Source organism: Desmodus rotundus, chromosome 1 (assembly GCF_022682495.2).
Source record: "Desmodus rotundus isolate HL8 chromosome 1, HLdesRot8A.1, whole genome shotgun sequence".
Taxonomy (NCBI): domain Eukaryota; kingdom Metazoa; phylum Chordata; class Mammalia; order Chiroptera; family Phyllostomidae; genus Desmodus; species Desmodus rotundus.
Genome location: NC_071387.1, coordinates 188997491 through 189025167, shown reverse-complemented (window position 1 = coordinate 189025167; position 27677 = coordinate 188997491). Strand labels below are relative to the sequence as shown.

The 27677-nt window shown below is 45.5% G+C and overlaps 1 protein-coding gene across 1 annotated transcript in view; it reads left to right on the top strand.

The window, feature by feature from the left end:
• The window catches only part of MYO10 (myosin X), a 189983-nt gene that overhangs the window by 69861 nt on the left and 92445 nt on the right, over positions 1-27677 (top strand). Inside the window, exons 3-4 of the mRNA XM_024578421.4 lie at positions 13234-13392; positions 25573-25760. Coding sequence (XP_024434189.2) covers positions 13234-13392; positions 25573-25760 — 347 coding nt within the window. The remainder of the gene's footprint in view (positions 1-13233; positions 13393-25572; positions 25761-27677) is intronic.

Sequence of the window (27677 nt, the reverse complement as noted above, 5' to 3'; positions counted from 1 at the left end):
ATAAATCCCGAAACCCTTCTTCCCTGCTATTCAGTTGTTGAATGTCCTGTGGATTCTCTCGTCAGGTGCTCACAGCACCCTGAATTCGGATCCACATCTGTTTGTGCTGACTGTTCAACGACCTTCTTCTGGATACTCTTTCCCCACCTAGGCCCACCGGGATACATAGGAACAACGTCAGTAATAATGATGACAGACCATGGTCTCCAATGCTGCTCAGTGGTTCCCAGTTGTCACCTGCATTGTTGCCTTCATAGCTGATTCCAGAAACCCGGTTTATAGCTCCCCTCTAGACCGATGCCCAGTCCCACCGCCTGGGGGAGGGACGCAGGTGGCAGCACTGCCCATCAGTTCTGCTGGTAATGCTCTGACACACAAAAGCAGAGGGCAGCCCTCGCCACGTCCAGCCTCAGCCTGGCCGGTGTTCTGGGTCTTCTACTGTAACCCCAGGTCCAGTCCTCCGAGACTGCACACTGCTCCCCGATTTAGTTGGGTGTTCAGTGAAACTTCAGAAGTGAACTCAGAAAGCAAGGTACCAGTGCTGATTCTGTTTGCAAGTCGTGGTGAAGACCATGCTGCCACACACTGTGGAGAGTCTCCTGCTCAGACACTGGGCGAGAATGAAACCAGCTGCCATTTCTCTGAGTTTTCCTGGGACACACTGCCCCCGCCACCCAGGCACTCACAGGGCCTGTGTCAGAAAGCTCCCAGGGGCCTTCAGTCTAGTGTGCTTGCTGGTGTTTGTCTCTGCATTTTGAAGGGGGACATTTTTTGTAAGAACCCACTCAACACATCGTTGGTGCTTCCTGATGCTCTCACAATTAATCATTTGGAGTGGCATGTCCTCCTAAAGAGGTTTGAGTCCCGAGCAGGATTCTTATCCTGGGAATTAGTTCAACATTCTGTAATCCTCTGCAGAGTTAACAAAAACAGTATGAAAGTTTCTGGGAGTTCTGGTTTTACCTCATTTCTGCTTGAATGAATACTGTATTTGAGAGATTAGTTCAGTTGGAAAACAACGCTCTATACTGTTCAGTGCCATGTACCATCTCACAGCCATTAGAGAGAGAGAGTGTCTAGCAGTAGAAAGTTGTGAGGAAAGGTCTACTGGCATGTATTTCTGAAATAAAATTCTCATTCCCCTCCATTTAACGACTTTCGGGGGCTTATCCATTAAGTATCTTTATTAGTTGTGTCTCTACTACTAGATTAAAGGATCTAGATTAAAGGATTAGATCTTTTTGCATATTAAAGAAAACATTTGTTTTTCACCGCTGGCTGCATTCCTTTGCAGGGTGCCTTTTTTGCCCGCCTTCACATGGCGGTAGCGTGGAAAGTAAGAGTCCACGCTGCTGGGGACATTTGGAAGGAGGCCTTAGCAGTGGGCACTCACCTTGCATTATGAGTGCACACCACCCTGTGCCTCCTGTCACTTGATGTCAGGGGACCTTGAGCTGCACGTGCAGTGGACAGTGGCAGACGATTGCTGTGGCTTCGTGCCTGGGCATCAACAAGGCAGCAGTAACCGGCGCTAATTCTCACTCGCCTGAAACGCTGGCCTGAAGTATTGTGAAGCTGAGGTGCATAACAGTTTTGTTTTGCTAAGATGATTATTTTATTATTTGGGTCTTGTTAATGAAATGTGTTGAGATACTCCAGTCACCTGAAATAATGGTTAATAAAGCGTGATTTCGAGCAGAGGCCTCCTGTGTCAGCTTTTTAAGGTATAACAAACTCTCCTTGGAAGGAGGTCGTGCAGACCGCTCTAGCATAGGCCCGAGGACCTTGACGTCAAGGATAGTGGGTGTCTTGAGCATTTACTCGACGGTTCAGCTGAGTGCTCTACGTGACTTAGCTCACAGCAACCACATGAGGGGGGTCCTCTTATTTTCCATGGTTTCCACTTATGAAAATGGAGACACTCAGTGGCAGGGGGACATTCCTGAGGCTACACAGCCCTGATTGGCCATGGCAGGGTTGTGAGCTCGGGTTTGAACTGCGGTCAGTGAGAGCCAGAGACTACAACGACTCCTCACAATTGCTGTATATAGTATGGATGAAGCAAGTGATGGCTGCAGACTTAAGAATTTAAAGTCCCACTTCATCCCCAGGTGGAGCCCTGTGATTCTGAGGTGGCCACACGGAAGACGCCTTGCTTTACGCAGCCCAGTGCTTTCCCGCCAGGGCCATCATGGCCTTTGCAAGTGTGTGGGTTTTCGGTCCTGTTGCCACTGAAACTGAGGCCAGAGGCATTTAAGGGCTGGGGTCTGGGTGCCAAATGCCTGCTGGGGAACAGTGAAGAGGTCCCCTGTCGGAATGCTGGAAATGCACTTCACCTTGGATGGGACAGCTGTGGAGATAGATGCCCCGTGTTAGTACTGCAGTTCTTCACCCAGTGGGTGTGAAACCAGAAAGGGCGGGTTGAGGCCAAGATGGTGGAGATGTTTGTGGAGAAGAGCAGGAGGAACCAGGGGGCGGGGGGTGGACCCCAAGTAAAGGAGCACAGGGACAGTGACAGGCTGGTCCTGTTTGAGGGGCCCTTGGTCTCCTAAATCTGTGCCGTCCCAGCTGCGTGTGTTCCCTCTTCTCCCCTCCTCCTGGCCTTGTCCTCTCCATACTGCCTGGGGCTCAGCTTTGCTTCTCTGTGGTTGGCCCTGGTCTTCTGATTTTTTACGGGATGGGTCCACTTGTCGTGCTGAGGTTGACCTTCCTCCTGCTGGTGCTGTTTTTTCCTAATTTCTGCCCTTGGTTTCCTCATGCCCCTTGGGCACCTGACTTTTAATCAGCAGGGTGGTGGTCAGCATGACGTCTGTGTGGGGCTCCCACTGGTGAGGGACAGCATTGGAGACGGGCTCAGCGTGCCAGCGAGGGAAGGGCACCCAAGGGTGTCGATCTCTGTGTGTGCCACCTTCTGGGCTAAGTGCCTGACTCAGCTATGTTTTAAAAACACAACAGTTTTATTGAGATATAATTCACACCCCGTACAATTCCCTCATTGGAAATGTATAGCACTGTGGTTTTTAGTATATTCATGGAGTTGTGCAATCATCACCGCATAGATTTTAGGGCATTTTTATTGCCTCAAAAGGAAACTTCAGATCCATTAGCAGACACTCGTCATTTCTCCCTTCCCATCCCCCTAGTTCCTGGCAACCACTAGGCTTCATGGGTTTACTTATTACGGATGTTTGATATAAATGGAATCATATAATGTGTGGCCTTTTGTGTCTCGCCTTTTTCATTTGGCATAATGCTTCCAAGGTTCATCCATGTCTCAGTACCTCATTCCTTTTCGTTGCTGAATAATATTCCACGGTGTAGGTATACCACATGATGTTTATCCATTCAGCTGTTGATGGACTTGGGTTGTTTCCACTTTGGGCCTACTGGGAATCATTCTGTTAACAACATTCAGGTATAACTCTTTGCAGGGACGCATGTCTTCATTTCTCTGAGGGATATACCTGGGCATGGAATTGGTGGGACCTATGGTAACTTTGTGCTTGTGACCCTTTGGAGGACCTGCCTGTCTCCCAAAGGAGCTGCACCATTTTACGTTCCCTCCAACAGTGAATCAACTCACATACTCTGTAACAGGAGCATATGTAGCTATTAAGGGATTAAGAGAGCAGAGGATTTAAAAAAAAAATTAAATATATATCTATATAGTGATTTAAAATAATGTGGATTTAGTCATTCATTTCTAATGCAAATCTTAAGGTCTCTGAGGGAATTGGCTGCTCTGAGTTCGCCACAGCTTTTCTCAGTTCTCAGATGTCCATGATATGGGAGGCTGTCGCTTGGCCCATTTTCCTTGTCACGCTCTCTGTCACTTTCCATCCGCCCATCTCACTCGTGTGTGGGGCCATTGAGTTTCTGTTTTCGGGTTTCTCCATTGTGTCTGCCCCTGGAAAGCAGCGGAAGGTGGAGTGACCTGGGTGGCCGAAGCCTGAGGGCAGGGTAGGTGTGGGACAGTGGAAGGAGGAGTGTGGATTCCAGCTCACAGCGTCAGAGGTCTGCACCCTGGAGGAGGGGCTGCTCTCCAGTGGGGATGTTGACCATTGGGTGCTGAGTGAGTGCATGCCGCCTCCCTTTGTCTTTACACCGTGTTTTGATTCTCTAACTTTCTGAAATGGAAACCTGAAGAGATCCCGGCTTATTAAGGATATCACCAGAAAGGAAGGATCTCCAGGCACCCTTTGGAGAAAGCTCAGTGGTGGATGGGAAGCTGTGCAAAGAGTGATAGTGACAAAAACGTGGGCATGTTTATCCCCCATAACCTTTGCCAAGACTAAGATTTCAACCAGATTTCCGTCAGTTTCTCTAAACCTCAGGTACTCTGACTTTTAGACACTTGGACCAGATTTCTTACAGCAGGTATGCAAATCTTTTATATCCTTTGCATTCGCAGACATTTACAGGGAAACAGTAATTCCTGTTGACATTTTCCAGAGAGAAACAAACAGGCAATATTCTTTTTAGCCCCTTTATGTTGTTTATGGTCCATACACTAGGAAAACTATCTCAGTACATAGTATTAATTTTTCTTATTAAATATATATTTTTAAAAATCCTTGTCATCACTTAGTGACCTGTTTTTTTACTCTTCTATCTTTTCAGCCTTTTGCCTCTTCTTAATCCTTTCAGTAATTCATGTAGTGTTTTCCTGACATTTCCCGAGATTTCCTTGGCAGTGGGGGTTGGGCTCGCACACAGGGAAAGTGTGCGAACTACTCATCGCAGGTTCCAAACCACTGTGCTTGCTTTGTGGCCTTTCCTATTGTCTTCCGGACGACTTGTTTTTCCTGCTGCTCGGACCATAGGTTTGCACCAGGCTGACCTCTCGCCCCCTTATAGGTATCTTGCCAAACTAATAGCCAAAATAGACTTTTGGTGTCAGTCTGGAATCTGGAATCATTCTGATTCTGTTATTGTTCACTGGGTTAATAAACACCTTGTGTGGTGTCTCTTAGTTCTTGCTTGACACTTGGAAATAATTAGCATGCAGAACACGTTTTACTTAAAGCTAGGATTCCTAAAATTGATTGTGACTTTGTTTTAAAACTCCAAGATAAATGCACTTTTGGCTCAAGTATTCCTTTTTCATTTCACTTAAGAGCAGCCAAGGAATCACTGTCATATTATTCAGTTTTAGGCGGTTTCAAGGCAGCTAGTAAATAAAATGTTGATTGACAAGTCAGCTTTTGGTGTTAGGTTGTATGTGACAAATGCAAGGTGCTCATTATATGCTCTCAGCACCAAGGAAAGACAGCTGGTGCTCATCCTTTAGCAGACAGTAAGCCACTGGTGCCAGGCACGTGGCTAGGTGATGAGGATGCAGAAGTCTTCACAAGACGCCATCTAGACCCTCCCACGTGGGCCCAGTACAAGGACGGCGGCATGGCCCTGGCTGTTGCAGACATCACTGTTCGGTCTTGCCCTCCTCCCCACTGGCCCCCCGGAGCCCCAGATCCTCTTTACACTGCTCCAGGAAATCAGCCACTTCCAAGCAGGAGCCTGGAGTTTTGCCACGCCTGGTTCCTAGGAAGAGCTAAGGAAGAGATTGTATATATCTGTTGGCCATTTGTATGTCTTCCTGAGAGGAGTGTCTGTTCAGGTCCTCTGCCTATTTTTTCACTAGATTGTTTTTCTTTGTTAAGTTGTATGAGTTCTTTATATATTTTGGACATTAACCCTTTACACTTGAAACCAATATAATTTTATTAACCAACGTCACCCCGATAAATGTAAGAAACATTTTTAAAAGAGATGACAGGAGAATGTGGTGACAGGAGAGGTTCTGTCCAAGGTGCTGTGGGAGAGAAGGGCACCCTGCTCAGGCTGGGTGTAATGGCGGGGGCTGGGAAGAGGGGTGACAGGGAGGCATGAAGGGCGGGCCCCAGGGGACTTTACTGCAGTGTGGAATGCAGGATGGGTAGGAGAGTGGGCGAGAGACAGGGCTGGAGTCAGCTTGCTGGGGGAAAGCCTTTGCAGGAAAGCACATGGAGGAGAAGTTCTTCATCCTGGAAGTGATTGGGAACAACCTGGGAGCAAATGTCAGTGAGAGAAAGGTCAGATTGCACCCCGATAACAGTGACAGGACTAGCAACGGAAATATTTGAGTTGCTTACTCAGCTCCAAGAACTATCTTATCTGTTCTCCCTACCACTCCAGGAGGCATAGGTGCTGTTGTCATCCTTTTCTTGCAGGTGATAAAGTGGAAGGTTACAGAACGGAGTGACTGGAGCAAGTTAAGATTGCTCGGCCCATAGGGAGCAGAGTGGGGTTCAGGCTTATCAAAGATCATGCTGTTCAGACATGAGCTGTGTCCCCTTAAGGATAGTCATCCCCTAGTCAATTCCTGTTTGGGAAACACCAGCCAAAGAAACCAAAGTTACATCTCTGAGAAAGTTTTTCAATGCTAAGTTATCAGTGCCCTGAAAAGTTGTCATTAAAACTAGTAAAACAAAACAAAACAAAACCTTTTTTAATCATTAAAACTCTAAATTAAATGTTTCTTGGATTCCAGCCTGAGTGGCGTGGATCCATTCATGGGGCCCTGGAGGCAGAGGAACAGGTTAGAAAGCTGCTGTAAGGGTCTGGATGAAAAGAGCAACGAGCGAGCTGTGGCCGAGGCAGCACAGGAGACAGTGGGTTCCAGGCCGTGTTGGTCATCCGGTCACAGGACGTGGAACGCAGGTGTGGAGGCCAGCACAGTGAGCGGGTTTCAGGTTGATGCTGGGTTCTGACTTGGGAGCTGGTGCTGAAGGTGCCTTTCCTTGAAAAAGGATGCGGAAGTGGGCACAGGGGGAGGAGGAGGGATGTAGCGATCTGGGCTGGGTTCTTTTGAGACGCTTGTGGAACATCAGTGTGGTTCAGAATTGCAGGAATGTAGGTTCAAGTTCATGTGGTTCAGAATGAAGGGATCAGAAAGGAATCATTAAAATTAGGAGAAAGACCAGGACTTTAAGACAGGGACAAAGAAACCTCAGAAAGGAGAGCTTGTTAACCAGTTGTCAAGTGATCTTTGGGCCAAGAATTGGGGTTCCTGGGCTTTCACCCCATTCCTGCTTCTTGCTTCATAGAGTTTCTCTGGACTGAAACTTTCTGTGCTTAAGACAAGTATGTTAGAAGGGCAGGCATTTTTCCTTCTGACCATTTGTTATTCTTAGTGGAGGTTTATCACTTCATTTTGTTTTGTTTTTGTTGATTTTTGAAACTAATGTTTTTAAATTAATTGAATCAGTTACATGTATCCATATATGTTCATTGGTAGTGATATTAATTGGACTGATTTGTCTTTGTAAGTCTAGAAGTGTTGAACATTTTTAGAAAAGTCAGAAATTAAAAATTTGTATAAAACTTTAATTTTTATACAAAAATTAAAAACACCTATAAACCTTGCAAACCATTCCTGGAGTTCCGATATATGTTTCCAGTCTTTTCATCTGTGTTTGTAAGCTCCCTGAGTTTGGAGACCGTTGTAGACCCGCATGCAGGTGCAAGCAGTAATATGGGCAGATCCCGTGCGCCCTTCTCCCGCTCTCCCTCACTGGAGGCACAACCAGGGTGTGTGCAGTCACGGTGCAGCAGCTTTCCCTCGGCACAAGGGCCCCACATGCTGCCCTTTTCTTTAAACTGGTGTCTCTCTAAGGCCTCACTCTGACACGCCTGCTTTTCTGTGAGCCCACGGAAGTCAGCGCTAGCGGTGCTGTGTGCATTTGGGCAGCTTTCCTAACATTTCCGGTCTTTGTGAATTCATCCTTTGAAAAATGAGCAACATTACTTCCTTCCCTGCTGAGGATCAAGTGAGGTCACAGAATCAAGGTACAGTCTCCTCTGCCCAGCCTGCTGCTTCCCTGTTTGGGTTCTGTGCCCAAGTGCTGTGCTTCGTGCCACACTGGACGATGGAAACCTGGTCACAGTTTAAGTGACTTAATCTCACAAATTAGCATGAGTCTTCGGAAGAGAAGGTGTCGGCCTTTGCTTTATCTGTATTTAATAGTCGGTTATCTGACAAACTCACCGAAGGGAGGTCAGAGGAACAGATACTGTATTCATTTATATAAAGATAATTTTAACCCCCTGTGCCATGGTTATTAGGATGCTACTAAGTCTCTAAGAAATTTGAGCTGAAGGCACCATGTTTACTCCCATTAGACACATACAATTTTGCTTTTGGTTAGACTGCGGTGGAACTTTCTAGTGGACTTCCTATTTTCATGTCCCACATACTTTCTAGTCTTCCGAGGCAGCAACAAAATGACAGGCCAGGGCAGATTTTCAGTTACGGGGATGGCTTCTTTCCTAGACTCATCGGAAGAGCATAGCTTGAGTCAGTGAAGCTTAACATGAGGAAGCTCTTTTTTTTATTTTTTTATTTACCTGATTGCTCATTTTAGCCACATGTGAGGAGGTAAACATCTTAACCTTTGTCACCAATCATACTTTAACTTCTGCATTGATGAGTCAATAAATGAATGAAAGGAGGAAAATAAATTGAGAGGCATCCCAGAGATAATACAGAATTCCAGGGAAAATCGAAGCAAGGCCACCCAGATATGTGCAAAGGGATTAAAAATAGAAGAAGAAAGTGTTATGTCAAATAGTTTTTCATCAGCCCCCGAGTCAAGAGATTATGATAAAATGTGAAGAACTAAATGTGTGCCCCCTCCCGCTCCTCAGTCCCTCCTCCCGCACGGCTGGTGTTCAGGCCCTTGTTTGAGGAGTGGGAGCTTCTCCAACTGTGTTAAGACTCTTGATTATTTCTTTATAGAATGTTCTGCATTGTTCCCAGCATGACATCCTCCTCACAGAAATAGCTGCTTTTACTGAGCTCTTATGGGTGCCAATTGCTGTGACTTTTACCTACATTATTTTCTTTAGTTTTCACAATAATTCTCTGAGTTAGGTATCATTATTACCTTTCTTATTTCACAGACTGGGGAGAGGGTGGGCCAGTTGTGACAACCCACACTGCTTACAGACATTACCACGTGTTCCGGGGGGGGGGGGGGGTGGCGGTGTAGGCAGGACAAAGGAAATTGAGAACTGCTCTAGAGGCAATTCCAGGCTAACCCGAGATAAAGTTGCCCCGATTGAGAATACCCTCTATTTTCTACCCACTCATCAGAAGAAGACATGAGATCTGCTCCCCCCACCACCCCATTTCTCTTCAGTAGAAAAAGTTAGGTTTATGACTGAGAGTTCCTAATGACTTGTGATAAGGAAAATTCTGTATACATCATTGTGTACTATGGAAACTATTGTGTATATGTGATGGGGGTTGCCGTGCAGTGTGTACTATTCTAAGGTTGAAAATAAAAGGGGATTGATAATAGCTCCGCTGTTTTAATTACTTAATTGACTCCATCCATGCCTTTGCCTACAGAAGTGGACCCAGCCTTGGGCAAACCTGCTTTGAGTTGTTTTTCCAATAGTGTTGATTGGTTTCCTTTGTTCTCGTTGCTTAATCCAGTCCATCTTGTGACCAGTGACTTGTATTTCTATAAGAGGAGCTATTTGTTCTGAGGCCCCATTTTCTCTAAATTGATTTCCTGTCTAATAATCTTCCATATTTTGCTCCATTTCTTACCCTCACCACCTTTATCCCAGCTATGCCCCACTGAAGTAACTCAGAGTATCCTGAGTTGGGTTTCTAGGGATACATCTTGTTATTGTATTTTGGCAGTTGTCTGTTCCTGAAAAAATCCTGTAAAAAAAATTCTATTCTTTAAACCTGGAATTTTCTTCTCTGCTGTTTGGTAATAATCTTGCGCAGCTAATACCCTATTAAGTGTTGGACATATAAATAACTTTTGATAATTAAAAATTCTTGAATAAGATTGTGGACTTTATTAACTTGTTGAAATCTTTCAAAATTTAATCAGGTAATTTATTCAACCAATACAGGGTAGGGCAACAGTAGGTATGCGATTGGTTGTGAGTACACAAAACAGAGTTTATTCTTGTGTTATTATTTATTAATTATTGTAGTATTTTCCGTGTGGACAACTATAAACCTACGGTGTCTCACTCTGTATGCATGAACACCCTGAATGTGAGGGGCTGGTTCCATCCCTTACTTCTGTAGGGTTTCTGCGTTAATGTTATCTCACCTGTGAGGCTGTCTCCAAACACCTAATATAAAGTAACCCCTCTTGGTACTTAGTGCCCTTACCCTCCTGATGTTTTCATGGACATTCCTTACCGTCTGTGATGCTATATACTTCCTTGTCCATTTGGGGTTTTTCCCCTTCCCCCTAATGGAATGTAAGCTGTATTCCCAATGCTTAGAACACACCAGTAACTATTTGCTTAAATGAATGGATTTTCTTAATTAATTTATCAGACACTTACTTAGTACCTTTGATGCGCCAGGCATCATTCTAAGACCTTTATAGATATTAACCCATTTCTGAGTGGATGGTTATCCCGGCCTTGCCTTCACAACTCTTATTTCCTCTACCACTCTACTTTCCTTTGAAAGAACCATCGTTTCGAGCCGCTGCAGTCCAGTATCTTCGCAGAATGTTTCTTTTTTTCTGTTCATATCCTCTTGTTTATGTAACTGTTATCTTCCATCATGATCTCCTCTCCTTCAGGTCACGAGGACTGTTCTAGTTCTTTGGGCCTCCCCTCTGCTGGAACGGGCCTAGGCCCACATTATGTTCTTGGTATGTTCTCGAACGTATCTGAGGAAGTCAGTGTACAAAGGTGCGGAACTCTGTTTCCAGGTCATAGCTGTTTCTTCGATGGCCGTATGACCAGCTCTGAGTTGTTCACTTGCGCTCATGAATCCGGCACACTGAAAAACAGTGAGATGTTTATGTATGACAAATATTTAACGCCTATTCATATATATTTCGTGTCTAAGTGTTGTACAGTGTGTGTGATTATTTCCAAAAAGCAGAGTCAACACAAATACAGTCAATGATTTTAATATTCTAAATTATTTCTGTCCTCAGATTCTGGAACTCTCCATCTATCCTGACAGTTAGTAGAGAAAGTTGTCTGTTTTCACGTTGGGGAGGTTGCGGATGAGGATTTGTCGGGGGTGGAGCACAGGATAGTTGTGCTGGCGTTGGTGTCCTGTCTTTGCTCCCGCAAGAAAAATCTCCCGGGGCGCTTGGGTAGCCTGTCAGTTGTGTTGGCAGGAGCTGTGAGTGGGGAGAGACCTTCCCAGGAGTGCTGGGTGCTGAGAGGTGACACACAGCGCTTCCTGCGCTCCTCAGCCAGCCAGACGGTCCCCGGGCCAGCCATGTTCTGCTTCTGCGCCCACCCTCGCAGTCACTCCCAAGGAGGGCCAAGTAACCTGCCCAGCTGTGGTGATTCTGGAAAACCTGCCTGGTCTGACATGATAGGCATGTAGAAAGCTGGGGAAGGCAGAGAGTTCCAGCTGTTTGCTTCTGAGATTTTCCAAGTTGCCCTAAATTTCCTTGTGCTCTTAGCCTAAATCTCTCTGTGTAACTTTCTTTCCATGGTATTTAGGAGTTAAAATGCAAGCTTGGGTGTCTTGAGTGTTCCTATACTTCTGAACGTTCCTGTGAATTTTTTTTCAACACGTTGCTATCCTGGCTGTGGCATACCCCACCCTGCCCGTCCTCCGAGGGCCCTGGCCCATCCCAGCCTGAGGGTGCTGCTCCGTGGCAGGGCTGGCCAGCGCACCCTGAGGTGAGGCTGCTGGGCCGGCCCGTCTCGTGGTGGGGGTCTGAGCTCAGGAAGCAGCTGGGAGAGTGGCCGGTGCTCAGAAGACCTGCTGGGAGTCTGCCCTGCTTCAAGCAGTGTCTCAGAGCCAGTTTTCAGTAACTCTTGTGGTTCACGTGGCAGGAATGCCACTGCTGAAGTTTTAATTTTTCTCTAGAAAAATAAAACATGCCATTCTCCGTGGCTTATGAAAACCATTGAATTGGTACTTCTGCTTTTTTTAGTGTGTTATTCTCTTCTGCAATAACATGCCATTTGTTGCCCTGTAGGCAACTGGCCAGTATTTAAAAACAGACACCCCAGTCAAAAAGTTCTGCAAGTTTTCCCGAAGGTGGTTTTTTGTGTGCATGTGCACACGTGTGCACACATGGGAAGACTGTGTATTGTTCGTGTCTTTTAGGTTCTTATTTTTTACACTACATTTTGATGGTTTTGTTTTATTTTGAGGATGAATATAATAAAAGTGTAAAGTGAGTAAATACCGAGTAGACTCCATCAGGAAATGATGTTGCTACCTGAGTGTGTTTGTAAAGCTGGTCAAACTTTGGTCAACAAATGGAGCTGACTTGCAATGGTTAATCCTAAACCAGATCAGGTGTGAGAAAGGAATACTGAGTAGACGGGAGAAATGCATGCAAATTCAGTGATCGGTCTCACGGTATCAGAGTTGCCTCCCTACGTGCCACAGCATGTATCCGGCACTTGCCACGGGGGTGTGGAATCTGGGGGGAGACGGGCTGTCAGGCCAACAAACTGATTTTATTTTAAGTCTGAGAGGGAGGGGACTTGGTTTGCCTGAAAATCACACGAGTGCTGTATGCCCTGGTAGTGAGGGGGTAGTGTCCAAGGCTATTTTCCAAACATTCCTGTGCAGATGTGTCCCAATCTTTGAACAAATCTTTGACATGCAGTAGATTTATGTAACACTTCCAGGGCTGTCCAACCTTTTGGCATCTCTGGGCCACACATTAAATACCCTGCAACGCATAGTCACAGAAAAATGTCATAATGTTTTAAGTAAATGTGCGGTTTTATGTTGGGCTGCATTCACAGCCATCCTGGCCTGCATGTGGCCTGTGGGCTCAGGTTGGACACCCCTGAAATGGAAAAACGTTATTATGAAGCTTTGAAATATATGATCCAGTGTGAAACATTATGTAGTGAAACCAAATATCTTTCTAAAAGCTTGGTTAGCCAGTTTGTTAACTGATTTGTATCAGTTGGAGAAATATGCAGAGAAGCAAACTGTAAATTTACAATTTCTGTGGTTCCCAAAGGATGGGCAACCCTTAACATTGTCTTTTAAAGAACACCTAGCAGCAATTGTCAAAATAATTGCTTCTTTAAAAAGAGATGAGTGGCAAAAAGAACATGAAAAAGTTCTCTGCAGTTTATTTTTTATTGTCTGATTCGTGATCTTGTTGCTGGCATTGTACTGAGTTAGTATTGTTTGTGTTGCATGTTCAGGAAACTTCTAAACTCTCTGTTGCTGGTAACTAAAGAGTTGCATCTGTTGCCCCCTGTCAGGTATTCACGTACAAGCAGAGCACAATTACACACCAGAAGGTGACCGCTATGCAGCCTGGGAACGATGAGGGCGTGGACGACATGGCCACCTTGACGGAACTCCACAGCGGCTCCATCATGCACAACCTGCACCAGCGGTATAAGAGAGATCAGATTTACGTGAGTGCCTCTTCACACCATTTAAAAGTCCCTCAAGTCTGACTGAATGGGTTTTGTTGTCGTTGTTTTCTTTTTTTTTTTTTTTGAATTTTCAATTAGAGTTGACATCAGTTGACATTCAATATTAAATTACTTTCATGTGTACAGCATAGTGGTTAGACATTTATATAACTTAAGAAGTGATCCCACCAAATAGATCTAGTGCTATTTTTCAAATCATTGTTTTCGAAGAGTGTTTCCTGTCTTTTTGAGACTCTCTAGTTAATGTAAGTAAAATTATGTGTTCAGGTGTTTTGCCAAATTAGAAACGTGGCTCAATAAATCATGTTCTGTGTTTATTGCCTTCATTTTATGAGAGGAATTACTTAAATCGGAGGGTGATTTGACCTCCTCTGGTGAATGCGCCCTGTTTGTAAGTGTTCTCAGATACAAAGAAGTCACGGGCAGCGAGCAGCGGCTTCACTTCCTCAGTTAAGAGCTGGGGGGAATGTGGATTTGCACACCAGTGTACCTGGGCTTAAGCTTTTTTTCTCATTTGCTTGGTTTTTTTCCTTTTATGGATTTTCTTTCTTTTTTTTTTCTCTCCCCCTGGCTCTGGATGCCACCCAGGGGGATATTTGGATTCACAGGGACCCCCACCCTCCTTATTTGTGGGATCTGTCTGTTTTGAATGGAGACATGTCCATAAAAAGCAGGCACTCCCATGTCTCAACTTTTATGAAATGTGACTATTTCTATATTATACAGTAATACTTAAAACTCCTATAATAACCATTTTACATTAAAGTACATATATTACATTATCTTGTCAAGATTGGCCTGCAGATTTTATCCTTTTTTTATCTGTCTGTTTGCAGGTCTTTATAGTAAATGGGTGGACTGCTTAGTAAGTGTTTATTTTTCTTGTCAAGGGCAAATTCATAGTTTTTTTTTTTTTTTTTTCAACCTTGTAAAAACCCTTCGTCTTTGAACAATTTTTGCTCTTTCGGAGTTACAGTCAACTGTGCTATTATCTTCGTGATTATGATGAAGAGTAAAGTCAGCTTTTGCAGCATCTGGTAGGCGGGAAATGATACTCAAGGCTCCCTTAGGAGTTAGGGTCCTCCTATCCATCTACTGTGCCGTAGACCAGAAGAGAAGAGTTGGGAAGAGGAGGAATGAGAGATTTGGGGGGATTTAGGCTTAATTTTAGTCATCTTTAAGAAAAAAAAATGTATTTGCCTTCTCTTTCCATTGTGAACGTGTCACTTTTGCCAGATTGACCTAATGTTTGCCAAATGTCTTCAAACAGCCCCGTCTAGAGAAATTTCATCATGTGGTAGTCCTCTGACGTGCTGAGTTTACTTACACTGAGCGTTCAGGTTTAAAATGTTTTCCATATGTTCTTCAGAAAAGGTAATGTTCATGCGTGTTTATGGAAAAGTGGCTACATAGTCCGTGTCTGGCATGTGCTGGTGGAACATGGCGTTTCTTCCTTCGCTCCCATCTCGGAAATCTCGCAGGTGACGGTGAACTCCCCTTCCCACCGGTACTCACTACACAGGTGTGCGGGTCGCCATGCGCCGCGCCTGCCTGTTTCGCATTGAGTGGGCAGCAGTTCAGGTAGCTCTTTGTTGACATAGCCCTCGCCGTGCGCGGTTTGTCAGGGAGTTACTTACTTTGTCTTTCTGCAGCCAGGGCCCCTGCCAGGCACCCGGTAGTTGTGCCATAAATGTTGTACAATGCGTGCCATACATATTAGAAATAACTGATTCTAGTTGGTAATGAAATGTGACACTGGAATGAAACATGTTTTATTGGTGTATGTTTCTTGTAGGTGAGTATTTCCAAACTCATGTCTTTACTTGCAAGTTCTTACTATACATTTAGTAGTCAAGAAAAAGTCTGTCAATTAGGAGGAGAAAAAAAACTGCCCAGTGGATTTAAAAGGCAGCCTTTTAACAGTTATTTTCCTCCTCCGTGATGACGACGTTAAACCTGATAGCCAAATTGTCCAATAAATCCTGTGAATAGGATCTTGTTCTCTTTTTCCTGAAATGAAGATCTTTTTCCTCTCCTTTGAGGGAAAAACACAGGATTTTTGTACATGCAATTTGCGGTTCAGTTCAGTTAATTTTGTCCTTACATGCCTTTCTTTTGAGACTTGGGTAGTTGTATTATTATCCATAAAGCAGCCACCACGATTTCCTTAACATCACTGAAGCTGTTGGCCGGGGGTGCCAGTACCTGTCAGACTGCCCCATCGAGACAAAACCACCATCTGTCGGAAGAGCACCGCTTTCTGCCTTTGATTCCGGCTCTGAGTGATGTCTGTCTGTATGTTTAAAACAGGGGAAAATGATGTGACTTGCACGGGGAGGGGGGGGGGGTGCAGGGGGTGCTATCTTCACTTTAGCCTGTCTGGAGGTTGTAGTGGAGGAACCATTTCCTGCTCATTCCCTGGGACTGGGAGAGTTCAGCTGTTTGTAGTCGGGAGACTGAGGCCCTTGTTTTTTTTGCTGGCTGTCAGCTGAGGGCTGTCCCAGTGTCTAGAGGCCCCGTTCCTTCACCTTCAAAGCCAGCAGTGGTAGATCAGCCCTTCTCAGCTTTCAAATCTCTCCTCCTTCCTTCTCATCTCTGTCGCTGACTGCATCAAGAAGGCTCTTAGCTTTTAAGGACTATGTGATTAGATCGGGCCCACTATCTCAGAGTTTACCACCTAGTCACATCTTCAAAGTCCTTTGGCTGTGCAGCATCACACAGTCACAGGTTCTGGAAATTCGGCGTGGACATCTGGGGTGGGGGATGTTTTTCTGTCGTGTCTCCCCCACTCTGGGTCTTATATGTTGGCTCTCTGGTCTGAGTTTGCAGGTTACACAGCTCACTGATGAGAGGACCCGTCTCCAGGTAGAGAAGTCTATTGTTTTGGGCAATGAAGGACCATTAGCTTTATTCTCCTTGGGACCACCCTTATCTACCAGACTCCAGTAGAATCATTTCTCTAGCCCCTGGCAGCCTCTATGACAATTGGGGTGGAGAGTGATCGAGGGATAAAGCATTCCACAGACAAATCAGGGTTGAGCCCCCTTTTCTCCACTCACCTCCTCTTAGGCTCTGTATTAATCTTTTGGGGTGTCAGTTTTTTAACTTAGGTTTTTTTAAAAGGTCAGGTGTCATAACACTCATACCTGATAGAGCTCTTTTACAATGAAATATAAGAGAAAGCTTTGGAACCTTTGTTAACCTTTGTACCTTTCTCAGCATCTTATCTGATATCACCAAGTCTTTATTTACGAAGCGCCTGCCTCGCACTTTGGCACCCTGTCCTCGGGCATGGAGGCTGTGCGCACTGTTGGGTCGGTGTCTGTAGGTCTGCCCGACTTGCCTGCTGCCTGTCCTGTTCGGCTCGGACACTTTGATGAGAGCAGATGCTCTAATGCTTGATACCCTCCTGGAATTCCAGGTTTCTCATGCTTCAGGCTCCACCTGGTCACTCTTTCCCATCCTCTAGCAACTTCCCAAGTAGAAGCCTAGCTCAGCATTTCAGCTCCTCACCTGGGAGTCCATCCCAAAGTCCCACCTTGAATCTCTTATCTCCAGGCTTCTTGCCAAGCAGACTTGCCCCTGATGGTCTCATCCCTTGGTCTGATGAGGGTCCCACCCTCCCCTGTGTCTTCCTACCACTGATGAGACCTGGTGAAGGCAAGTGCTCCCATCTGTAAGTTCCTGAAGATGCAGGGAGTGGAGGGGCGGGGTATGTGTTTGTGGTACAAAGAGATAAGAGGTGGGTGAAAAGCCTGAGTTGGCCATGGAGCAGGGGACAGTAATGACACTACAAAGAGTTGGTTAGAAGGCAAGGCTAGTGAGACACCACGCATGATGATGGAGAGAGGAGAGTGAATTTGGTACAGTGGCCTCACTAAATTGGGAGCAGGTTCTTTGCTTAAGGAATCTGGTGTGTGTTGGGGAACTCTGAGCAATGAGATGCTTTTAGGCAGGCTGGGGTCAGGGTTCCCGGAAGCAGTGGTTCTTAAGCAGGTAATGCTGCCCCCCAGGGGACATTTGGCACTATCTGGAAGCATTTTTGGTTGTCATAGCTAGGGCAGAGAATGCTACTGGTATATGGTAGGTGGAGGCCAGGGATTCTGCTAACCCCCTCTCAGTGCACAGGACAGCCCCACAACCAAGACTTACCTGGTCCAAGGTATCACGAGAGCCGAGGCCGAGAAACCTTGCTTTCCTTAAAACTAGTCCACAAAGTTCGGGCTCGGTGGTGTACAGACCACTCTGTCTTCGTTAAAGGTTTTGAAGAGAAAATTTCCCTGGGAAAAATTAGAAGACTTGATGGAGAAGTGACATGAGATAAGACTAAAGAGTTGGTTGGTTTAGTGAGTGTTGCGATGAGGTGATTCAAGGGTAAGGAGCTGAGGGTTTTAGACCAGAGTACACATGGTTGTGAGCAAGACAAGAACAGATATGAGGAGTGTGGGGGAGGAGGCCAAGGGGAAAGGATTAGCTTTAATGACTGCCAGCCTTGTCAAACCCAAATGGGCCTGAGCATGGCGCCGTTGGTCCTGGCAGCTCCTTGGGGAGAGGAGAGTGGGAAAGACGAGCCGGGTTTTGGATGCCTGGCATACTCTATTCTCTGGAGCCTGGATCATTTCAAATTGTTATGTACCCAGGATCTAAACACAGTGTCTACAGGAGCAGATGAGGTTCCTGTTGTATGGAAGATAAGCTCTGCATCCAGAAGGGAGGGACTGCCAAACAAGGCTGGTGGGGAGGCTGGTTTTCTGCCGCATGGAAGAGAAGCCCATTCTCTGCATTATAGGGTTTGTTGCACTCTGGGCCAATTGCACGGAGGAGACTCCTGTCCTGCCTGGAAGGAACGGCTCCAAACCACACCAGGGAGGGAGCCGCAGGGAACTTAGAGCGCGCCTGCAATTATGGGGTTGGAGATGGCTCCAGAGGAAGCCGTGCTCTGTTCCACCCAGCCCTTCGGTTAGTTTGTTGGTCTTGTTGAACAAACAGTGCAGAGATCAGAATCAAACAAGCCTGTTTTAAGACACGGGGGCTGTGTCTAAAGATAAATGCTCATGTCAGCACAAAAGACTCTTCACAGCTAATGTATTTTTAGGTGTTTCAAAAATACTCTCCTTTGGTTAGGTGGTGTTCCGGACTGAATATGTAAGTGTGTTTGATGTTATTCCTGAATTAACTTTGAAGCCTGCTTCTGTCAAGCCAAATGTGTTAGCATTTTAAAAATGCAACAGCCTGTTAAAGACCTATTGATGGCAGGAAGCAGGTGAACTGAGTTCTCCCGTGGGGAATCGCGGGAGCCTGCCGTGTCGGGACTGGACGTACCACGCCACGGAGTTTACCGTTTTGGACGTGCAAATCCAAATCTGCCTTTGCTTTCCTTTCCTCTCCTTGAGTGTTCCCAAAGTAGACTTTTTTCTTCAGTTTGTTTCTGTTCTTTTCCAAAGCCAGTGTCAAGTAACAGCGTGCCTCTCACGGACTCGGGGATGGCCTGATGTCCCGATGATTAGCAGTCTTGGCATGTGTCTCATACCGGGAACAGCTGAATTCAGTGTGGTTTGTCAGGGTTTTTTTCCACATGAAATCAAAAACTGGTGTTGCCAAAAGATGATTGTAACCATCTGTCTGACTATATATGTATTTTTAAACTTTGCCAACCATTTATGCTTTTGAGTGGCCACTTCCACATCAGCACATGATGGTGGCAATTATGAACTTTGTTTTTGTGATTTTTTTTTCTTCCCTGCCTCTCTTTGGGGTCATATTTCTTTCAGCAAGGAGGGAATTTTAGTCTGAAAGCCACTCAAATTAAATAGAAATGTCACCTCCTAATTTAAGAACTTGACTTCAGTAACAACTTGAGTTATCTGTTGTGATTGAGTTTTCTTTTCAGCAACCTTGAATGTTTAACAGGTTTTTAAAAATTATTTTAAAACGTTTTTAGTTGTTCAGCTGGACAGCGATGGCAAGCAGTTGTGTTATGCAGAGGAGAGAGCACTAGAACACAGTTAAAATGTGAGTTTATTCGGATGGTCAGCTCACGGGCTGCCAGTATATCTTCAGCGCTGCCTCTGGGTCAGGATGGATGTGGGGCCCCGAGTATGCAAAATCACTCTTGTTCAAGTTAATAGTTTCTTGAAAGATTAGATAAATGAAGACACTGCCCCTGTAGCACCTCCCAGTTTATTGGTGAAGACAGACACAGCACACCAATGACAAATAGCCCAGGGTGACAATGAATGTGATAAAACTACTTACTAGGAACACAGAAAGAATGACCCTTGGAAGGAGGATGTGAGGGGAGGGTCAGAAAGTGATTCTCAGCTGAGGCGCACTAGTTGTGCTGAGTTTCGAAGCATCAATTGGAGGATTCGGTCAAGGAGGACAGTGGCTTATTTCTGGCAAAAGGTGGGCATGGGCAGAGACATAAAATCATGTGATGTGATGCAGTTGTCCACCTGCAGGACATTGAAGACACAGGAATGAAGGTTGCATGCAGCTGGCTGGTGAGGTGGTCAGGAGCAGGTGAGGAGGGGCCCTGTGTGTTCAAGTTAGTGACCTTGAATTTATTTGTGAAGGCTGTAGGGGGCGACTTTAATCGGGAGTTCTTGGAAAGCTCACTCTGGCTGCAGGGTGATGAGTGAGTGCAGGAGGCATCCGGTCTAGGAGCAGAGGGGCCAGCAGACCAGTGGGAAACGATGTGGTTCAGTCGGAACCAGTCCTGGGAATGTCTTGAGTTCAGGAGATACTGAGAGGTAAAATGTTATGTGTTTGATTGAGTTGAGGGGGCAGGTGGGATGACTTCTACAGGATGAGCCCTAGATCTCTGGATTAATCATTTGGGTAGAACATGGTGCCATTTGTCATGATGTGACTCTGAGAAGAAGCAGGTATTTGGGGAAATGAGCCCTGTCCATGCTAAGTTTGAGCCAAGGGGCATTGACGAGAGGATGTCCAGTGAGCCATTGCGTATACAGGTCTGTAATTTAAAACAAGCTGCACTAAAGAGAAGGATCCCAGAAGTAATTCATTGCCACATTTAGCTGAGATGATGGAGAAAGAGGGCAAGAGGAGAATGGTGGGTGGCTAACAACTCCGCTTCTTAACAGGCCCTTCCCTTGGGGAAAGTCTGCCCAGCACGCTCTTGAAGCAGTTTCCTGGTGCATTTCACATGACTTGGTCTGCCTCCAGCTTTTCAGGACCACATGATAAAAAGCAGTTGCGGCTTTATTTTCATTAACAAAAACAGTCATAAATACCTCTGATTTATGTAGCAGTTTCACATAGCAATCACGTGGGATAACAGAGGGTGTGTTGTTACTGCAGATCAGAACTTAGGCCCAGAGCGGGTAAGTGCTGTCCCAGGGACCCTCGCTCCAGGCTGAGGACCTCCAGTCTTCTAACGTGGCCAGGCCTTGCAGTCTCATTCATCCGTTCCTGTGTTGGAAGAGCGACTCCCCAACAGTAGCTCAGACTCCTCCACAGCCACACTCAGCTCTGCGGCTGAGGCCACTGGTCACTTTTTCTTACTTGTAGTTGATTTTTTTTCCCTTTGGTGGAGAGTTAGAGACTTGGTATTATACCCTTGTGCCTCTTGAAAATCTTGAATTGGTAGATTTTGGATTGAAGAAATAGAGTGAGTTCCTCCCAACATTTTTAAGCAATATGTGCTCCAGCTGTTCCAGATTATTAAAATGGGCAAGGAAGTGTATTTTTTTGGTGAGTTATATGGAACTTTTCTGACTAGAAAAAAGTTTTATGTGCTTCAAAATAGAATGTACTTTCTATTTCAGAAGAGCTGTTAAAATGATCAGGCTATTTATTCTTGTGGGACTTGGAACCCAGCATGAAGAAACCAGTACTTGGTCCCACCTTGTGTTGGAGAGTTGCGATGTCCAGCGTCTTAACAGGAGGGTGTTATCAGGGCCACTTTTAGAGCAGTTAAAAATACCTTTTTATAGAGTGATAAATGGTACAAGCATGCAACAAATGTTGTCTCATAGCTCTTAGGGTTTCTTAGTACCTTTTCTCTTTGCTTCCCTTGGTACTTAATTTCAGTTGGGCCCTTCTCACCCCCCTTCATCCCCAGTTGCCATTTTTACTTTTTATTGCCTGTTGGACTTTCCTTACTATTCAACACATCTGTTACTCATTTAGTGACAAAAAATCATTCAGGCGAAGTGGTATATTTCAGGTAGTGGGGAAAAAGATGTCTCGGGCAGTATTTATTTTTGCTGATGGACCAACCTCTGAGATTTGGCACAGGGTCCTTTGAATAAAGCATTGGGAACTATCGCTGTTGTTGCTGTGTTATCTTACACTTCTTTTTGGGGAGGTTCATAAGTACTCCTTGGTGTGTAGATGGACCCAAGCAATAAAAACTCAATGAGTACGTAAAGACCCCTCAGGGTACTGAAGCCCCGCCCCTGCCCCGCCCACTCTTCTGTCACTGTAATGAGAGTAATTGGTTAGGATGGTGGGGCGGGGGGTGTCCCATTACATTTTTGGAGCCTCACAAACTGCTATCTTGAATATTCCTGTCGTTGACCCTAAAGGTTGTGGGAGCTGTTTAAGAGTTTTAAGTAGGAAAGTTTCGTCTTCAGAAGTTCATTTGTCAAGTGTGGAGCTTGAATTGAGCACACAGGCTCGTGTGGGAAATCAGTGAGGAAGGAGGCTTTTATGGACATCTAAGCAAGTGAGGTCAGGGCGGTGGAGATGGAGGGAAAGGAGAGTGATTCTAGAGTTGATTGAAAGCGGAGCTTACAGGACACGGAGACATTGGCCACTGACAATGAGGCTGGGCAGAGGCTGGGATGATTGCCACTCCCTATGTGGGTGGGTGGTGAAGGGGGTCACGCAGACCTGCAGTGTGCCACACCAGGACCCCAGGATTCCATCCTCCTTCTCAGTCACTGGCTCTGTGACTGTCGGGCAGTGGTTAGCATCCTCCACCCGTTTCTTCATCTGTCAAAGAGGGCAGACAGCAGCCTCTGCCCTGCCCCATCTCAAGGTTTTATTGGAGCAGGTGAGAGCATGCGACGAAGTTATTACGTAGTTAGTGTTGTCCTCTCTGCCCACAGTTATGAAATGACAGGTAAAGTTGTTTTGGAAACATGTAGGATTAGTTGTCATTTAAAATACGTGACAAGCCTTTTAAGAAATGACTTAGGTCATTAGTGAGAAGGCGAAACTGTAAAACTTGAGCCTTCTTGTTTTAAGAGCCTACTTTACCCTGGTACTAAATGGAGCTTCTTACAGTAGAGAGGCAATTTTAACTCTAAATTAGGCCAGGTTTCTTGTAATCTGAAAAAATAAAAAATTGGGTTCTTTCTGCATACCAGCCAGACACATTTACACACTCTTTTCTTTTTCCTTTCGTTTTCTTTCCTTTTCTCTTTTCTTTCCTTTTCTCTTTTCTTTCCTTTCCTCTCTTTTCTTTAAATAAGAGATTTTAGATACTGCATTTGGCTTATAATAAGTCTGGTTGTTTGCTGTCCCTGTTGATACATGGGGAATCCATTTGTTGAAGTTACTATCAACTACAACATATATACTTATTATTTGAACTCTGATGAGATTATTTTGTCCCTGAATTCTAAATGCCTTCTGTTCCTCCCTTACTAAAAGGTCTGTGATTTGCCGCCAGAGCCTTTTCCTTTCTCAGTTTGGGTTGAAACCTGACGGTGTGTATTCCAAGACTTTGTGTTAAGGTTAAGGAACATGGCACATCTTGTTCTTTCTGGGTACGTGAACTTGTGTGTCTGGCTTCATTAATTCAGTACAGTGTTCTCAAGGTTCATCGGTAGTGTAGCATGTCTCAGTACTCCGTTCTTTTCTTGTGACTGGATATTCCATCGCATGCATGTAGCACATCTTGTTTACCCGTCTCTCTGGCAATTGTTGACATTTGGGTTGATTCCACATTTAGGCTATCACGAACAATGCCGCTGTATCTGTATTAGAGTACCTGTTTTTAATTCTTCTGGGCATATACCTAGAAGAGGAATCATTGGGTCATATGGTAATGTTTCTTTTATGTTTTTAACCTTTTTTGGTTCAATGTATTTCCAAAGCACATTACAGACCTCCTTACATTGTAGACCAGTTACATGGAACATACGATACTTTGCCTGACGTTCCTGGCAGTCGCTGTGAATATAAATGATACAAATTGCTATAATGTGCTGCAGATGCTCTCAGGATGTTCGGACTTTGTGCCGAGTGTTTCCCGCTTTTCCCTTGCTCTGCTGCGTTGCCCAGACTTACCAGTGATCTCGAGAAGGCTCTGGCATCAGGTTGCCTGGGTTCAAAATCTCACTGCTACCACTTACTCGGTGTGTGACTGTATGCGGATTTTTCTCTTTATGCCTCAGTTTCCTCACCAGAAAAACAGGGGTAGTAATGCTTTGACCCTTCCAGGGTTATTGTGAGTGTAAAAGGGGTCAGGCCCTCTGAATTAGTCTGCGAGGGCTGTCCTAACAAAATATCACTGTCCCGGTAGCTTAACCCACAGAAGTTGATTTTCTCACAGTTGGGAAGCTAAAAGTCCAAGATCAAGATACCTGGCAGGGTTGATTACTTCCGAGGGCTCTCTCCTTAGCTGGCAGATGGCCACATTCTTGCTGTGTCCTCATGAGGTTTTTTTTTTAATCCTCACTAGAGGACATGCTTATTGATTTTAGAGAGAGGAGAAGGGAGGGGGGTAGGGAATGAGAGAGGGAGAGAAACATCTGTGTGAGAGAGAAACATCTATCGGTTGCTCCTCATACATGCCCCAACTGGGGACCAGGCCCGCAACCAAGGTATGTGCCCTGACCGGGAATCGAACCCGAGACCTTTTGGTTTATGGGACAACACTCCAACTTGCTGAGCCACACCATGCAGGACCTCATGTGGTCTTTATTTGTGCACACTCATCCCTGGTGTGTCTCTGTGTATCCAAATCTTTTTCTCAGAAGAACAGCAGTCAGATTGGATTAGTGCCCACCCTAATGGTTAACTTAAACATTTCTTTAAAGGCATTTCTCCATATGCACTATAGTCGTATTTTTAGGTAGTGGGGATTTAGGGCTCAGCATAGGGATTTAGCCCATAACACCCCTGAAGCCCTTGGCACAGCACACGTGTGCCATGAAAGCTGGCCTGTGGGTGGTGGTTGCAGGACTCTTGCCTCCTCCCCTCCTGACCGGCTTCTTTAGTTGGGTCTGAGCATGGGAACCAGACAGCTGAGCTTCGTTAGCATTTCTTGCAGAAGTCCAGGTGAATACTCATGTCTATGTGGAGGACACATAGGTCATTCCAGTACCTCAGTGGCCTCTGTCTTGCTGCTCTGAAGATGTTGCTTAATTTCTAGCTTGGCTTTTGTTCCAGAAAGGCAAGCTTGTCTGTCTACTAAGTTCCAGGTAAATGATATGGAACTTCAGGAGGTGTTTGAGATTATTGAATACCTAGTGTTTTCAGAATGGTCTTGTTATCTTTTAAATGTTGTGGTTGAGTGCACATAACACCATATTTACCAATTTGAGTATTTAAAAGTGTGCAATTCAGTGCATTAAATACATTTGCATTGTAGGGGTGATCACTTTGTAAGTTATACAAATGTCTCATCACAGGGTCGTACAACTGAAACTAATATAATATACATCAACTGTAATTTAAAAGTAAAAAATATTTTAAAAATCACATTGGCAATGTTATGCAACCGTAACCACTATCTCCAGGAGGTTCTCACCATCCCAAACAGAAGCTCTGTCCCCATTGAACAGTAGCTCTCCCCGCTCCTCCCCCTGACAAGGACAGAGTGAAGAGGCCCCGGGGGACAGGGTTTTTGACCTGGGCTGCTTCACCATCCTCTTTCTCTTGTTTTCCCTTCGTAGCAAGTCCTCTTTGAAATGGCTCATTCACTTGTATAGAATGACCAGAGTTTGTACCAAAGAGTCATAGGAAAAGTGCATGCAGTGGGGAGCAGAAGTCCTCTTCCCCCTTAGGGGACACTCAGGTGGATTCTGTTAAAGCTCAGGCTTCAGTGCCATGTAGCAGCTCCTTCCCGTCTCACAGACTCTCTCTGTCCCTGACCCTGTCCCAGGATGGGTTAGAGGTGCGAAGCCCTTGCTCTGTGACTCCTCCCTGTGCGGTGTGCAACTGGGTGTCTTGTGCTTGCAGACCTACATTGGCTCCATCATTGCCTCCGTGAACCCCTACAAGACCATCCCCGGCCTGTACGAGCGTGCCACCATGGAGCACTACAGCAAGAGCCACCTGGGTGAGCTGCCCCCGCACGTCTTTGCCGTCGCTAACGAGTGCTACCGCTGCCTTTGGAAGCGCCATGACAACCAGTGTGTCCTCATCAGGTAACCAACCAACCAGCCGGGAGGCTGGAGCAGGGGACCTTTGGAGAGGCAGCCTTGCAGACCCACCCTCGGAGTCTCTACTGGCTGTGCTTTCTCAGCCAGCCCCCACCCCCACCTTCCTGAGCACATTCCTGCAAAAACTTCCTAAGTGCCTGGTTTCTCAGAAGTTTTCCGTTTTGAAAAGCTGGGTAACTACAGCTTTCAGAAGATAGGAGGAGCTCACGTAGAAAATCAAGGTGCTCTACGTTTTGTTGACATTTGTCCTCAGAATAATTACGCCATTTGCTTCCCCTTTTTTATTTGCCTTGATTATTCTTTAGTTTATTCCATCCAGCTGGAGATACGGTCTTTCAGTGGATTTGAGGAAGTGTTGCCTACTTCTTTCAAATGAAAATGTTTGATACTCCAGAGCACTAGATGGGATGGTTGTGTGGTTGGGCAACATTTCTTTTTTTCTGTCCCACAGTGCGATTACTCCGGAGATGACTCTCGCAAATGGGAGAATTTTTCGTGGTTTTAATTAGATGCTCCTAAAGTGTACCTTTGAATTGGCTACAGCAAAGGGACTATTATGTATATGTAAGGAGATAGAAGGGCCTGCTTATTGTATTTAATGTTCTTGGTGAGAGAGAAGGAGGGATCTTAACATAATCTGTTTCAGCTGACTCTTCCTCATTTATTAAACCACCAGAAGCTCCACTCTCAAGACCTTTATTACTAGGAACTGTCTAAAAAAGAAATAGAATCTCTTTCTTTAAAAATACTTCTTAGTTTTAGTAACTAAATCAAAGTGCGTTGTTACTTATATTCTAGTGAAATCTTATTGGATCTTCTTATGCACTGTTTATATTGGAATCCTGTTCTGGGGATGATCAGAACACCCCTGGAAGGCATCCAAGGCCCGTGAGCTGAATGTCACTCTCAGTGCGGTTTCCATGGAGTCTCCAGGCCCTTCACTGCTGCGTCCTCCAGGCATCCACTCCTGGAGCACTGCTCTTACTAAGAACCAGAAGTGTATAAACAGAGCTGCGAAGGGAAAGAAGATTTTGACATCTATTAGAGATGGCTTTCTAGTCCCAACTTGTGCCAAAATAATTACAGTATTTCAGGAGGAAAGGGGTGTTTGGATTTGGGGAGGATAACAAGTAAGACCCCACCTATCCTCCTGATTTCAGATTCAATGGAAGTCAGGCCCAGACACAGATGGACGACCATATGGCAGCTTTAGACTTCCAGCCAGTCAGGGCCGCTAACATTGCAGCCCAAAATTAGACAGACTTACCTGGTCATGGGTATAGGCAGGTAACTGGTGGCCACAGGCCCTGTGGGAAACCAGTTCCCAGATGGTAAGGAACAGACCAGCCCTTCCCCCAGTTCACCTGTCAGAGAAGCCACTCCTGTTCCCGGGGAGAAAGGGGTCCTGGAGGGGCAGACATGCCAGAGGAGGCCCTTCATTGAAACCTCAGGGAAGGGGAATGGAGGGGACCCAGCCACGGACATTTGTGAGGGCCTCACCCCGCCCTGTGTGGTATCTGACTGAAGATGGGTAAGAAATAATGGCTGCCCATTTTTGAAGGGGGAAGTGTATTGGGCACCGTGCCCAGCACTGTACAGGCAGGACTCATTGGAACCTTCCAGCAGCCCTTTGATTTGGGTGTTCTGTATGATACCAACATACAGAAAACCACCGTCAGGGTAGTGTTCTTCTTACTGGCAGTTTCTACCCATAGCTCTTGTTCCTGGGTCCTTGCTTTTGTTACAACCCAGCATGATATGAACAAAAAAACAGTGCCTTTATTATTCATATTCTCTCCCCCCCCCCCCCCGCCCTCTTCCCCCCCCCCCCCACCTCTCTCTGCCTCCTTCTTTAAGAGGAGGGAAACATCTGGGCTGATAAATGCTCTTTTCTCCATCATC